Below are 13,453 nucleotides of genomic sequence, written 5' to 3' on the forward strand. Positions count from 1 at the left end.
CAGCAGAACACCTATATAAACAATGATGTAACTTTTGAGATCCCACCCAATGCAAATTTTCTCATGCAAAACTGAATACCGTCAAGAGCCAGAAAGGAAAAATTAAAAAGTCGAAATGGTATCAAAGCTTCATGAGCGTGGTGGCCCTTGGTTCGCGTTGCTCAGATGCCGCAAGAGATCGAGCTGAGCCTTGACCTGATCAAAGTTCATTGTTGGATTCTGTCCCTGAGGTTGACCGGGCGTCTGCTGTTGCTGCTGTTGCTGTTGTTGTTGCTGCTGTTGCATGGCAGCTAAGAACAGAGGATTGATGGCAGGAAAGTTTTGATATGGATTCGGCTGTTGATAAGCCTGCTGAAAAGGCATTTGGAAGTTGAACTGGGCCGGTAACGAGCCTTGAGGAAATGCTTGCTGGGGCTGTTGAGGGAATGGCTGGAAGGGAAATTGCTGAGGCATGCCGTAGATATTTTGCTGATTCTGGGGGTATGCCGGCTGCTGACTGTAGTTCGAAGGCTGAGTCTGAATGTCTGGCGACCTTTGCTGCTGCATGGAGTAAGGCTGGCGATCCTGGTACGAGTTGTAATCGCGAGAATCCCTCGATCCTCCTGCTGCTCCTCGTCCACGATTTCCCCGACCACGATCAGAGCCTCTACCGCGACCGCGACCGCCACGCGGAGCAGGATTCCTTCCTGCATGCCCGTCACTCTCAACAGGTGCCTCCTGGTGGCCCATCATTTCGTGTAAATTCTTTGGGCGAGCCAATGGGGTGTAACCATCTTCAGTTGTCGGTACATCATCGTAGTTAAGCTCTGCTTGGCCGAGTTTCGAGGGGCCAGGCAGACCTCTCTTTCCACGAACTGGACCGCCGTTTTCGTTCCTGGCATCCTTTCGCTCCTGTCGCTTCTGCTTCAACTTCCGCTTGTATTCAGCCTCCGCTTCGTCATCAGAAAATTCAACCTCGTCCTCGGCAATTTCTTCGTCATGGAAGTTCGAAGCATCGCTTCCCTTGAGTCCTTTCAGGGGCTGAGTGAAGACGAACGTCGAATGAGGTTCGACATAGTACATATGTATTCCCTTGGAAATCCCACGCTCCTCAATAGCGGCAGCGCTAGGATACCGAACGGCATACAGCGGGTTTTCAACCCTTCCTAGTGTTTCAGTTACCACACCAGCCACTTTTCGGTCCTCGAGGCAGAGCAACGAGCCAGACTCGAGCACCTGGTATTCTCCGGAGACGTTGGCCGCGATAAGTAGGGTGTTTTCGACAATTGCTTCAACGTGCCCCAGAAGCACGACCTTCATATCTGGCGTAATAGTAATTTCAGGGATCGGGGGTGCTTCCTCCGGTAGTTCGTTCGCTGTTCTTAGGTGACCGCCTGATTTGCCCTTTCCTTCTCCTTCATCGTCGGAACCGGCTTCTGCGAGCATCAGAATGCGCGCCTGTTCTTCGGGAGAAAGGATCGGGTAGTCTTCGTCATCATCTTCATCGCTATCATCGGAGGAATCAGTCGTAGAATCGTCGGAAGACGATTCGTAAGGAGAAGAGTCAATCTCCCATTCGGGATGCTCGCCTTCTTCTTCCTCAAGTGGTCGGTTCCCTGCAGCGTCTGCAGCAGATTGATTTGCCTCATCATTTCCTTGTGTGTTGGTGATAGTTCCTTCCATATGCTGGTTTCCAGCCTCTCCCTGGGCAGGCTGTTCAGAACGTTGTTCCACTTCCATCGGCACGGCGTCTCCAGAAAGTCGCTCCTTGTTCGCCTGGTCTTGTGTCTCTAAAGTCTGCTGTGAGATTGCTTCCTGCGGCTTATCCTCAATGACCGCATCACCAACAGCTTCAACCTGCGGTTTCTGGGCTGGTGTGGACTCCTGGCTCAAGGGTTGCAGATCTTGGAGGCTATCATTGACGAGGCTCAAACCCGGGATTGCCATGGCTGGTTTAGAAGAAGAAACCGACTCGCTCATTTCTGTATCTGCAGTATCTTTGCTCTCAGTATTATTCACGGGTGTACCTGCAGTCCAGGGAGTGTTGTAAAAATCGCTGCCATCGTCCGCGGGCGTCAATGCGATGGGTGGCGTATCATTCGTGCAGGTTCGTTTCACTGCAGGACCGTCGTTGGAGACCTCCGAGGTGCCTGAAAATTTATTAAGGGGATTCTGATCCGCCATTCTGAATGCTCAGATCTTCTGAAACTTCAAATGCGAATGTCAGGTAAATGTGTGCGTGAAAAAGGCGATTGTCCTGCGCGGGAACTTTTTTTCTGAATCTGCCAAAAGTTGCCGTTGGGGCCACCGGATAAGCTCGTTATCGTTATCGTGTCCATTTGTAGATGATGCTGCCAAAATGTCGCTATAACCACAAAGCAAATCTGTCTGATGGGTTCTTCGAGTATCTAGATAATCTCGACAATAATCAGTCATGGCTCCGGGAAGTGAGCCAGTGAAGTCAAGCAATCCTCCTCCTCGGACCAAAGGCCGGTATGTACAATTTCCCAACAGCATCAACCCACTTCACTTCTAGCTCACAATCTCGTGCCTCTCAAAGCTCCCGACCAGTACCTTTCTACCTGCCATTGAATACCACGCTCTATATATTTCTCATTTCCAACTGCATTGCGGCTGCTCTTGCCCCGATTCAAGACTGCGATGAAGTCTTCAACTTCTGGGAACCTGCGCATTACTTGGACCATGGATACGGACTTCAGACGTGGGAGTATTCCCCAGTCTATTCGATTCGAAGCTGGCTCTATGTCTCTGGACATGCTCTTGTAGGGAAGATAGTGTCTCTCTTCTCGAGCAACAGCAAGGCAACTGAGTTCTATGTGATACGATTCGTTTTGGCGGCCATCTGCGCGGCGTGCGAGACCAGATTATACTCTGCAATATGTCGGACACTGAACCCCCGGATCGGTCTTCTATTCTTGATCATTATCGCTTTCAGCCCGGGCATGTTTCATGCGTCCGCCGCATTTCTCCCATCTAGTTTTACCATGTACACGTCCATGCTTGGTCTCACATCCTTCTTGGACTGGAGAGGGGGACACAAATTGGCTCGGGGCGTCATGTGGTTTGGCCTTGGAGCAATTGTGGGATGGCCTTTCGCCGGAGCTTTGATTCTCCCTCTTCTACTTGAGGAGATCATCATTGGTTTCCTTTCGGGTTCTTTTTGGCCGGTTTGCAAGAGCATTGTCGGTGGCATTGTGAGATGCCTCGCTATACTGGTACAACTATTGACAATTCCGAGACCGTATCATTCCCCGGCTGACCAATATAGACTATCGAAGTTGGAGTCGACTATGTATTCTTCCAGAAGTTTGCCATTGTGCCATGGAACATAGTCGCCTATAACATCTTTGGAGGCGAGGGTAAAGGTCCCGACATTTTCGGTACAGAACCCTGGACCTTTTATGTCAGGAACTTGCTCCTCAACTTCAATATCTGGTTTGTATTTGCTGTATCCGCCGCGCCTATACTTACCCTCCAGGCTGCATTCCGGTCTCAGAGTACTAATATACAGACTCTATTGCGGACCATCACCTTGATCACGCCTTTCTATATGTGGCTGGCTATCTTTACTCTCCAACCTCACAAGGAGGAGAGATTCATGTACCCTGTATACCCTTTTCTTGCGCTCAACGCTGCCATCTCGTTTCACATGATCCTATCATACATCGGGTCCAGCAATCCAAAAGACATCGTCGGACGGGTATCACCAAAACTGAAATTGACGGTGGTAATGTCTTTGATTCTGGTGGCTATCAATGCTGGATTATTGCGGACTCTTGGAATGATCACAGCATACAATGCACCTCTAAAGGTGCTGGAACCGCTAGCGCAAACGGGGATGGCTCAACCCGGAGACTCGGTTTGCTTTGGCAAGGAATGGTATCGATTTCCATCATCTTATTTCCTACCAAATGGATTGCGTGCGAAATTTATCAAGAGCGAATTCCGGGGGCTTCTTCCTGGAGAGTTTCCCGATGCCACGAGCTACTCTAGCCTCATTGTAGGAACATCGCAGATTCCTTCTGGCATGAATGATCGAAATGAGGAGGACCTCAGCAAATATGTAAGATAGTGCATCACATCTCGATCTTTGTGGATGGCCTAATGTGATCTAGGTTGATATATCTCAATGCTCGTACTTGGTCGACTCGTACTTCCCGGGTCACGCAGTCACCGAACTAGAGCCTGACTTTTTCCACGAAGAATCGGAATGGGAGACGGTGTCCTGCAAGGAGTTCCTCGATGCTTCTCAAACAAGCCTGCTAGGTCGACTGATCTGGGTTCCCGATCTGCCCTTAATACCTGCTCGCTTCCGCCGCAGCTGGGGGCAATACTGTCTCCTGAAGCGACGTGATGTCACTCCAGCGTCAAATTAGATTTTGAAAATTTTTACACCATGCATCACTTCGGTCTTGATGCATGTATTCTCGAGCTGTTGCCCAAGTTTGTATAGCGCAAGCGACCTGGACAGGTGCGACACCGATACCAACATTCTCATGGCTCAGGCACCACCAATCGCGGTGTGACTTTACCTGATTTGGATAAGAAATCCCTCGATCACCATCTCCTATCAAAAAGCCCGTGAGATAAGAGAGCTCTCCGCACGAATGACGCCTAGCTCGATTCCAAGATGTAGACCAGATTCACGGTATACAGATAGGCTTTGGGTTGGACCAGTCGAATCAGCGGTCGCATCGGATTAACACATAGGGCAACTACTGCTGTGGAGCGATATGCTTGATGGAGTGGCCATCATACACGCAGAATACGGAGTGGGTGAATGGGCCTTATTTGTACAACAGCTTGTCTTTCTGTTATAATAACATGCATCTCTGGGCTTTTCCATCACAGATGATATTCATCTGTCCCTCATAGCCACCGTACAACATTGGAGATCATGGTTCTTGAACTAGTGCAGTACAGCCAACAGCATATCAAGCATGCAGCATCCTTATGTCTTATAGTGTCTTTTATATGGCTTGCTACGGCTGTTTTTCGTATTGCACAGACGAGAGACAGCCCGCAATCAGCTCAACATCCTAATAAGGAATCATCTTCGATATCAAGAACTCGGAAGTCCGATCGGAGGCCAGGAGGTATGTGTACCATCGTCTACGCCTAAGGCTACATCTAACTCCAGTTGAAGAATGGATACCTTCGGACTTCAAAAGACCAACTGCCTCTCCTTATCCTGACTGGGATGTTCATACAACGAAACCAATTCCATATCGCCCGTTCCGATATGGCCCGTGAGTGTCTGGGAAGCCGCCGTGGAATACATTAGACTAAAGAGCACAGGAAATACTTCATCACGATGGGCTTGAGAAGCATGAAATGGGATGAGTGGATAGGTAACCATGACATCGTCTACGAGGATACCTGCAGAGTCTAACAGACCTCTCAGAGCTGGACAATCACTATTTGCGATACCACGCAGACAAGGCACGTCGAATCAACGAACGGGGCGCAAAATGCTGCAAGACCGCGCCGGAGGCGATGGACGGCGCGATTGAATTGCTAGAAGAGCTGTAAGTCGCAGTATCCCCCTACCACAAACCGCCCAAACAGCATCTTACGGAGAAACAGCTCCTCCTACCTCCCTGAGCGCTACCCCTCCATGTTCCGCAAAACAGCCACCGGCCTCGACAACATCATCACCGGCGAGTCATTCAACACCACCCAGCGCCCCCTCGCCGAAGACCCAATGATGACGTGCGCCCGGCTCGTCCAAGACGATCTGGCGCTGATGATCGAGAAACCGGACGGCGAGTACCACCTCCTCGCCGGCGCGATCCTGCTCGCAGGCTTCTGGCGCCTGGAAGACAAATTCGGCATGCGGCTATCAGACATCCACACCTCGGGCGACGTGCCGGGCTACAAAGCGAAGCTCGAGAAAGGGATGATGAACTTTTTCCGCCGCATCCGGCCCGAGGACCCCGTGCTGCGGAACAACTACTTCATCCAGGTCGACGACGGGCTCGCGTGGTCGCGCAGCATCGGGCCCGAGGACGCGCCCGTCGTCTCCTGGAACACGGCGGAGAAGAACCGCGCGATCGAGCACCACTATTTCCGCTCGGAGAGGCAGTCGCTGCGCCGGCTGCCGCGGTCCGGGGCGGTCGTGTTCACGATCCGGACGTACTTTGAGCCGATCACGGAGGTCGCCAGGGAACCGTATGTGCCTGGGCGGCTGGCGTCGGCGATTCGGAGCTGGGATGGGGACGTCTCGCGGTACAAGGGGAGGGAGAAGTATGGGGAGGTGTTGCTGGAGTATCTAGATCGGAAGCATGAGGAGCAGGTGGCTGCTGGGCTAGATTTGGAGAAGGAGGAGGAAGTTCGGAGCTATCCGCTTTGAGGAATCGAGTCTTATCAAATTAAATGCATACCCTTTTGAGATACGCTTCATAATCTACGTAACAACTCTAGTTATGCACGCAGGGCTCAATGGTAGCCCATGCCCAATAAAGGCATAGCACAACAAACCCCCAACCCAAAAGCACATGATAGGTAACTTCCCAAAACGCCTGGCAAGTTCTATCTCACACAGTAGCGAAGTCAAGAGACTTCCTCCCTCTCTTACGTCTCGCCATCGCCCACTCCCTTTGCTCGCGCCACGAACATTCATCTCGGAATTCACAGATGCGACACTTCCACGCTTCCATGACTTCGACGCCGCGCGGGTCTCGCTTCCCGCGCCACCAGTCCATCTGGTCCGACAGATACGACGACATGGTTGTGAGATCGAAGAGGAAGCTCCGACTGCCCAGGACGCGAGAGTTGAGATCAGCCGTCGGGGCAGACGAGAGGTAGCGCGCTGTCAGGAGCGGGGAGATGATCGTAGGGTAGGATTCTAGCATGCTGGGCTGGAATTCGGAGGGGATGGACGGCGCAATGGATATAGATGATTGTTGGGATGGGAGGAAGGTGAGGCGCAGCTGGTCCTTCATAAATCTCCACAGGCTGGTTAGGTTATTATGAGCGAGGAGAATGCTGGTTGAGTCTTGGCTGGCGGAGGGGGTGGAGCCTGGTGAGTTGTGGGGGTGTCTTCGCGCGGCGTCTTCTGGTGACGGAGTAAAATCCGGATCAAACTCCGGGGTCGAGAAAGTATCGAAGAACTGGTCGTTCAGACCGCCGACTTCGGCGATGAAGCCGTCGGTAAAGGTGCGCTGGGGGTCGAGGTTGTACCGAGAAGCCAGCAGCTCGATCGTGACTTCGTCAGTGGTAGCGAGACGGTTCAGCATGTGGTAGTACATCTGGAGCTGGAGGAGCGTCGGCCGGAAAGACGTGCTCTTGGTGGTGGGTATCGAGCCGCTGGCTCGTGTCTTGATGTCCGTTAGGTAGATTCGGGGGATATTGAACGCCTCGGAGGACTGGGTGCTTGGAGGTTCCTCGACCGGCTCGTCTGGTTGTTCATCCTTCCACATCATGTCCGATAGTTTCTTCCCACCTTGCGACGGAGATAGCAGGTACTCTGTCAATGACATCTGGTACTCAGGCAGGGCCGCCCTCGAGGCCTCCACATCGGCATAGTAGCTCGCGGCTGTGGCCTCGAGCACCGGGTCCGGACACTCATAAGAAAGCTGATCAATGACCCCGTTGACCAGCTCCCCGTCCACAAGGCCCCATACCTCCAGCTCCCGAGTGAGACCATACTCGCGCAGTGTCCGTAAGCCCTGCACGATGTTCCACAGCCTCAAGGCCAGCGCATCCTCCTTGGTCGTGATCTCCACGGCCACCGTAGTATACACCTCATCCTCGAGGGTCTTGTGGATCGTACTCCCCTGCTTCATAGCGGCGGTCCTCCTCTTCCTCCCATGCTTGGTCAAGGTATACCAGTATTGTAGCTCACACCACGCAGGCGAGATCAAGTCCGTGACCGAGAAGGCCTTGTTGGGCGGCTGTCTGAAACGTTCAATAGGCGACCGGGAATCCGGCGCAGGAGTCGTGGTCGAGTCACCAACCCACTCTTGTTCCCGAGCTACATCTCTTTCGCGCTGTCGTTGACGACCTTCGATGGAACTTGGATGCTCGACTAAGCGCTTCGCAATAACTCGTCAGCTCCCACTCAAGCACCGCAGCTAAACAAACCAACAAAACCAAGATTCCCATGAAAAGAGAGAGAGAGACAAAAAAGAAAAAAAGTCTCACCAGACGCGGCGAGAACGTCGCCTGAGATCTGAACTGCCCGGCCCCCAGCAGCCGTCGAACCCTGCCAGTGCTTGCGCTTCTGCCATGGATCGGGCTTCTCTCGACCCAGCACCCGAGGCACTCGTGCAGTCGCTGAAACCTCCGCATAGTCCTCAATATCAGCGACCGCAGCGACAGTCGTCCGTAGTATATTCTGGACTGCCGCTGTCGAGGTCAGTGTCGTCGGAGTCGCTGGCGCCGCGGTTGTGGCAGCGGCCTGGACGGTCGCGTGGTCCGTGGCGACTTTGGCGAGCAGTTCGTTCACCAGCTCTTCTTCATCCGGGGTAAAATCGGATCCGTAGTCACTACTATCGTCGAAATCGACCGGCATTACAATCTGGATTTATTGGGGGGCGGAAGAAGCCCGTCGCGGGTAGAATGAGATCATGTCCTTGGTGTAAGGATTGCTTGGGTTCAAGTGAAGTCACAGTGGTCCGCCGGAGGTCATCCCGCGAGACATTAAGTTCTAGGGCATTTGTCATAAGAGACGGGGTTTATTCAACGGTTTAGAACAACTCTTGAATCAGATCAGGTGTTGGTAGTTCAGATCTATAAAAACAATACTCTATCTGAATATTTTGCTAGAATGCAGCGCTGCAAGAACAAAAATCTATCGTCTAGTTTGGGAAATCTATTGGCGGTCACGCCGGGACATGCGTATAACGAGCAAAAGGGGGGGGTATCGAAGATGAACAAAAGCACGAACATGGTATGGTATCTCATGCCTTGATCGTCGCTGCTGAAGGACTGATGCTCTCCGAGACCACCGTATGAGACAAACGTTCCGATTCGGCCATTTCCGCCTCGACTTCCCGGGCCGCCTTCTGGTTCAACCAACTGAGATAGGTCTGCCAGCCGACGGCAATCACGCCGGAAAAGATGCTGCGGAATTCCGGGGACACGTACGTAAAGCTAAAGGCCGTGACAGCGGGCCAGAGCTTGACGCTGTTCGTGATGCTGACGGGGAGAGCCACCTTCAAGCGTTCCCAGGTTTCTTCCAGGGATGCCCCGGCGAGGAGCGAATGGAGGCTGAAGAAGTATGTATTGAAAACCGGGGTGAAAACCGATTGCTGCACGCAGACTTTGGTAAGGATGGATAGGAACTTGGACCGGAAGTTGAAGTTGTTGTGGAGGAACATGAACCTAGCACAAATGCATTAGCCACTCGAATACCTCTCAGTATCATTGGAAAGAATGCTTTACCATTTATACGTCGGGATCGCGGATCCCACCCCAACCGTCAAATTCCGCAAAGCCCTCAAGGGATCATACCCTCCACTCGAAACAGAAGTAGTCTGTTCCTCGCCATCCTCCGCTGGCGCAGGCTCGGTCTCGGATGACGCTTGCGATTTCGGCGTCGGGCTCTCAGAGGGAAACAGCAGCTGGGCACTCAAGTCGCCGCACAGATATATCACAACTGAACTAATCAGCTGCGTCGTATAGGGCCTTCTCTGCTGAGCCCTCGAGTACGATTGTCCAAGTCGCCCAATGGGACCTGCCTGGATGACCTGGAAAACTGTTCGGCGGACGGGGAAAGCAGGGACTGTGGGCGCGGCTGAAGCGGTGATCGGAGATGGACCAACGCTTGGTGAAGAGGACGGAGATGACGAGAGTGACGAAGGCTGTGAGGCGGGTTTTGTGTTCTTCTCAGGCACAGTGTTAGGCTCGGACGAATGGTGCCTTCGTGGCGATCGGAGACTCTGGGCCGTTCGCCTGGACAGCTGTCTCAGGGTTTCCCTTCCATTCTGCAGGATCGAAGTCATTCCGATCGAGAGCCAAGTCGCAAAGGGAGGTGAGGTATCTATCTGAGAAAAACACACAGACTGCCTTACTCCGTAGACTTTGTTGGCGGGACTGACTCAAAACAGCGATAAGGAAAGTCGCGCAGAGGACCGACGATAAGGCGCAATCTGCTTGTCGTGGAGAATTGAGTCCAGCAATATTAAACTGGGATAAACAAAAGAAATAGACTAAGAAAGCCAAATAATGCTCTTTTTCACATCATGCAGCAAGAATCTGAAAGAAAAATAATGACACCGTCAAGGGGAAGGGGAAGAGAGAGAGTCATTTGTCATCGTTGGGGGGAAGGGAGCGAGAAATTTCCGCGACTAGAGATACTCATCAGCGATCATCGGCACAAACTCAACCTTGTCCGCTGCCGAATGACCGCAACTTTCCGAGATCCTTCGTCGGACAGTTATATCCGTCGTCAAGCCCGCCATACAGAGTAGAGTATGTACAGGGTACAGGGGTCAGGGTAGTGCTCTCTACTAAGCAAACCTACAATGACCGAATACTAAGTACCAACATTCCGTTATAGATCTCTGAGAATTAGATATTTATGTGCGATTCGTTGTGTACACGATAAACCTCCCAAGTTGCTCTTCCAATGCAAATGACGCCCTCTATAATGCAAAACAAAACAAGACATGAGCTGAGCTGAGTCGAGATCAGTCAATCGGGTATAATGACTTCTAAACAAACTTTTTTTTCGTCGCCGTGATACGTATGCCACATTGAAGACGCATATGTTTCTGAGCTGGTGGAGTGCCGGTGTGACGCGGCCACTCGGTAATAGTGATTAGATATTCGATATAGGTGGGGGTATAAAAAGGTCAACGTTAGCCATCAGCGTGGTCGAAAACCTCAAAAAGGACGCCGCATGGGATGCGAGGCCGGCAAGCAGCATTTTGGATATGCTACTAATCAGTCGAGTAGACAATCGATAGGTCTCAAGATCATTGCCTCGGGGTGCTGGTGATGATGAAGCATCGTCACGTTCATTTGAAAGACTCGCGAGTGTTGACGCGATCGATGTCGTAGGGGTTGCCTTCATAGCTGATGCTCTGGCGGCGCTGCGAAGTAGCCGTCTTCGTGGAAGCTCTGCTGCGTATTTGGTGGATTTTGGGGAGCTCCTCGACGGACTCGGCCTCGCTGACATCCGAAACCTCGGGGCCGGGCGCTTCAGTGCGGTCAAAAACGGGCTCCCTGGCCTCCTCGGGCTCGGGCTCGGGCTCGGCAGCTTGCTTCATCTGCATGGCCATCTTCCGCATGAAGGCATCGGATTGCGCCGCATACGTGCAGCGTTTCCGGATGGTGGCGCCGTACTTGTAGAAGAGGAAGGGGAAAGGAACACAAGCAAGCGCCAAAAATGCCGGGATCGACGATGCCCAATGAATACCTGAAAACAAAAAAAAAAAAAACAAAAAAGTCAGTATGATAGCAGGAAGATGGAAAGGATCATGTAGACGTACCAAGATCTTGATACATGTAGGTGGTGAATAGCGGGAAGACAGCACCGAAGATCGAACGCAGGACGGAGTTGGCGGCGAGGACTGAGGCGGCGAAAATGGTATAGGCATCGATGAGGTAATTCATGATGCCGAGGAACACCAGAACCATTCCAAATCCGAAAGGAACACCAGCAAGGATGGGGACAATCCAGTGGATTGATGGGTAGTTGGTCCAGGCAAACCAAAAGAGCCCAATGGGAATCGCAACAGAGGCAATCAGAGTTGGGGGCAGACGTGCCTCAGGGGGTGCGAATCCACCGTGCTCCTCTTCAGTCTTGACATAGCGCTTGTTGTCCCATAGACTGTATGTGACGGCAAAGATCATGCCAACCATGATTCCCAGGAAAGGAAGACTGCCGACACCCGAGTTCCATCCGCGGACTCCCTGGAAGACGATTGGGTAGGCGGAGAACAGCATATACAGAGTTCCGTAGATGATAGCCATGTAAAGACTCAGAAGGAAAACGATTGGCTCCTTGAACAGCAGAATCCAAGGCCGGGAAAGAGCGGTCTTGAATGCCTCCTTGAGAGTAACCCTACCCCGGTCGATGTCAAGCTTGCTGTGGTACACCTTGCCGGTGAGCTTGGACAGTTTCTCGGCGCGACGACGTAGGAGAACCGGCGCATACGTCTCGGGCACAAAGATAGTGCAGACAATCCAGACAGCGCCTGAGAAGGCACCCAAGAAACCCATGACCCATCTCCAGCCCGCATTCATGCCCAGAAAGCCGCCAATGATTGGACCCAGAACAGGACCTATGGCTCGTCAGCTCTATTCTCAAAAGATCACATCACCAGAGACACAGAAAGACCTACCCAAGAATGGAGCAGCAGCAAACAAGCTCATAGCAATACCTCTCTGCTGGGCGTGGAACATATCAGCGATGACACCGCCCGCATTGGTTAAGGGCGAAGCTCCGAAGGCTCCAGCAAAGAAACGGAGGATAATCAGGGTCCAGATATTCTTAGAGCCTGCAGTTCCACAGTTGAATGCGGTAAGCGCGCAATATGTGACTGTGAAAACAATCTGCCGACCAAACATCTCACTCAGGGGTGCCCAGAGTAGAGGTCCTATTCCGCACGTTAGCCTTCCAAAGCAATGCCGAACCACAGTATAAACACCACTCACCGATAGCGAAACCCAGGACGAAGAGAGAGACACCGAGGATGGCAACCTCACTGCCAACATGGAACTCTTGTTCAAGCTCCCGGACACCGCCCGTATAGGCCGAAGAGACCAGCGCGACAGCGAGAGTCGCGATGGCGACGGTCATAGTCAACGACCATTTGCGCAGCTGCGTCCAGGTCATGGGGTTACGAGGATCATCTTCAATCCAGGTAACAGCATAGGGATCTTCCTCGGTTCCTGAGCCTGCGTAGGGATAGTCGATAATCTCCTGTGTGACGACGCCCTGATCCACCACCAATCGCCAGTATGGAATCTTCTGTCTTGCTGGCGCTTCGATCTTATCGGGGATGGAGCCCCCTTTCTCGGTGGCCATGATGAGGCGTTATATCAATATAAATTATGGGGCGCCCGTATGTACCGAAATCGATATTTCCGATGGCGAGACTGGTAAATATATATATATATATATATATATATATAAGAATAAATTGGCCGTGAAAATGAATGAACTCAGCCGAAGTAAACGAGACGGGGGGTGAAGTATAACTGCCGAAAGCGGGAGGTGATGTAAGTTGTATAGAGTATGTACAGAAAGAGAGTCAGATAGGAGACTCCAGGAAAAAGGTGTCAACTATCAATCAATACTCCGTAGTAACAGACAAGATCGCGATTAAGAGGGAGGCAGCAGCCTACCTATATAATCGCTTTCTCCACTACCTTTTTTTTTTCCTTTTTTTTTTAGTCTCTTCTTTTGCTTCTTGATTTTTTTCTTTTTTGATTTCATGGCACCGTCACTGGGGAGTCACTTTTAGCCTCGGATCCCTGCCGGGGATTTTTGGGCTCTAGA

General features: G+C 51.9%; 6 protein-coding genes across 6 annotated transcripts, besides 3 other annotated features; 2 read left to right on the plus strand and 4 right to left on the minus strand.

Annotated features, from left to right (window-relative positions):
- Nucleotides 1-129: 129 nt before the first annotated feature.
- On the minus strand, nt 130-2,163 carry ACLA_021580 (RNA-binding snoRNP assembly protein NAF1; the record flags this gene model as incomplete). Its single annotated transcript, XM_001268869.1, has 1 exon — nt 130-2,163. One exon carries the CDS (start codon nt 2,161-2,163, stop codon nt 130-132), a length of 2,034 nt encoding a protein of 677 aa, XP_001268870.1.
- Nucleotides 245-282: a microsatellite.
- A 250-nt stretch (nt 2,164-2,413) lies between the features above and the next one.
- On the plus strand, nt 2,414-4,376 carry ACLA_021590 (dolichyl-P-Man:Man(6)GlcNAc(2)-PP-dolichol alpha-1,2-mannosyltransferase; the record flags this gene model as incomplete). Its single annotated transcript, XM_001268870.1, has 4 exons — nt 2,414-2,472; nt 2,516-3,215; nt 3,269-4,063; nt 4,116-4,376. 4 exons carry the CDS (start codon nt 2,414-2,416, stop codon nt 4,374-4,376), a joined length of 1,815 nt encoding a protein of 604 aa, XP_001268871.1.
- A 938-nt stretch (nt 4,377-5,314) lies between these two features.
- Nucleotides 5,315-6,352, plus strand: ACLA_021600 (heme-dependent oxidative N-demethylase family protein; the record flags this gene model as incomplete). The annotated part of the gene is made up of 3 exons (XM_001268871.1): nt 5,315-5,351; nt 5,405-5,528; nt 5,587-6,352. The coding sequence occupies 3 exons, from the start codon at nt 5,315-5,317 to the stop codon at nt 6,350-6,352; spliced, it is 927 nt and encodes a 308-aa protein (XP_001268872.1).
- A 184-nt stretch (nt 6,353-6,536) lies between these two features.
- Nucleotides 6,537-8,515, minus strand: ACLA_021610 (exonuclease V; the record flags this gene model as incomplete). Its single annotated transcript, XM_001268872.1, has 2 exons — nt 6,537-8,047; nt 8,146-8,515. 2 exons carry the CDS (start codon nt 8,513-8,515, stop codon nt 6,537-6,539), a joined length of 1,881 nt encoding a protein of 626 aa, XP_001268873.1.
- A 388-nt stretch (nt 8,516-8,903) lies between these two features.
- Nucleotides 8,904-9,947, minus strand: ACLA_021620 (Mpv17/PMP22 family protein; the record flags this gene model as incomplete). Its single annotated transcript, XM_001268873.1, has 2 exons — nt 8,904-9,327; nt 9,388-9,947. 2 exons carry the CDS (start codon nt 9,945-9,947, stop codon nt 8,904-8,906), a joined length of 984 nt encoding a protein of 327 aa, XP_001268874.1.
- Nucleotides 9,948-10,964: 1,017 nt separating this feature from the next.
- On the minus strand, nt 10,965-12,979 carry ACLA_021630 (MFS transporter; the record flags this gene model as incomplete). The annotated part of the gene is made up of 4 exons (XM_001268874.1): nt 10,965-11,365; nt 11,439-12,233; nt 12,294-12,548; nt 12,607-12,979. The coding sequence occupies 4 exons, from the start codon at nt 12,977-12,979 to the stop codon at nt 10,965-10,967; spliced, it is 1,824 nt and encodes a 607-aa protein (XP_001268875.1).
- Nucleotides 12,980-13,057: 78 nt separating this feature from the next.
- Nucleotides 13,058-13,085: a microsatellite.
- Nucleotides 13,058-13,086: a microsatellite.
- Nucleotides 13,087-13,453: the final 367 nt, after the last annotated feature.

The sequence above is a fragment of the Aspergillus clavatus genome, genomic scaffold, assembly GCF_000002715.2.
Source record: "Aspergillus clavatus NRRL 1 1099423829805 genomic scaffold, whole genome shotgun sequence".
NCBI classification, from domain to species: domain Eukaryota; kingdom Fungi; phylum Ascomycota; class Eurotiomycetes; order Eurotiales; family Aspergillaceae; genus Aspergillus; species Aspergillus clavatus.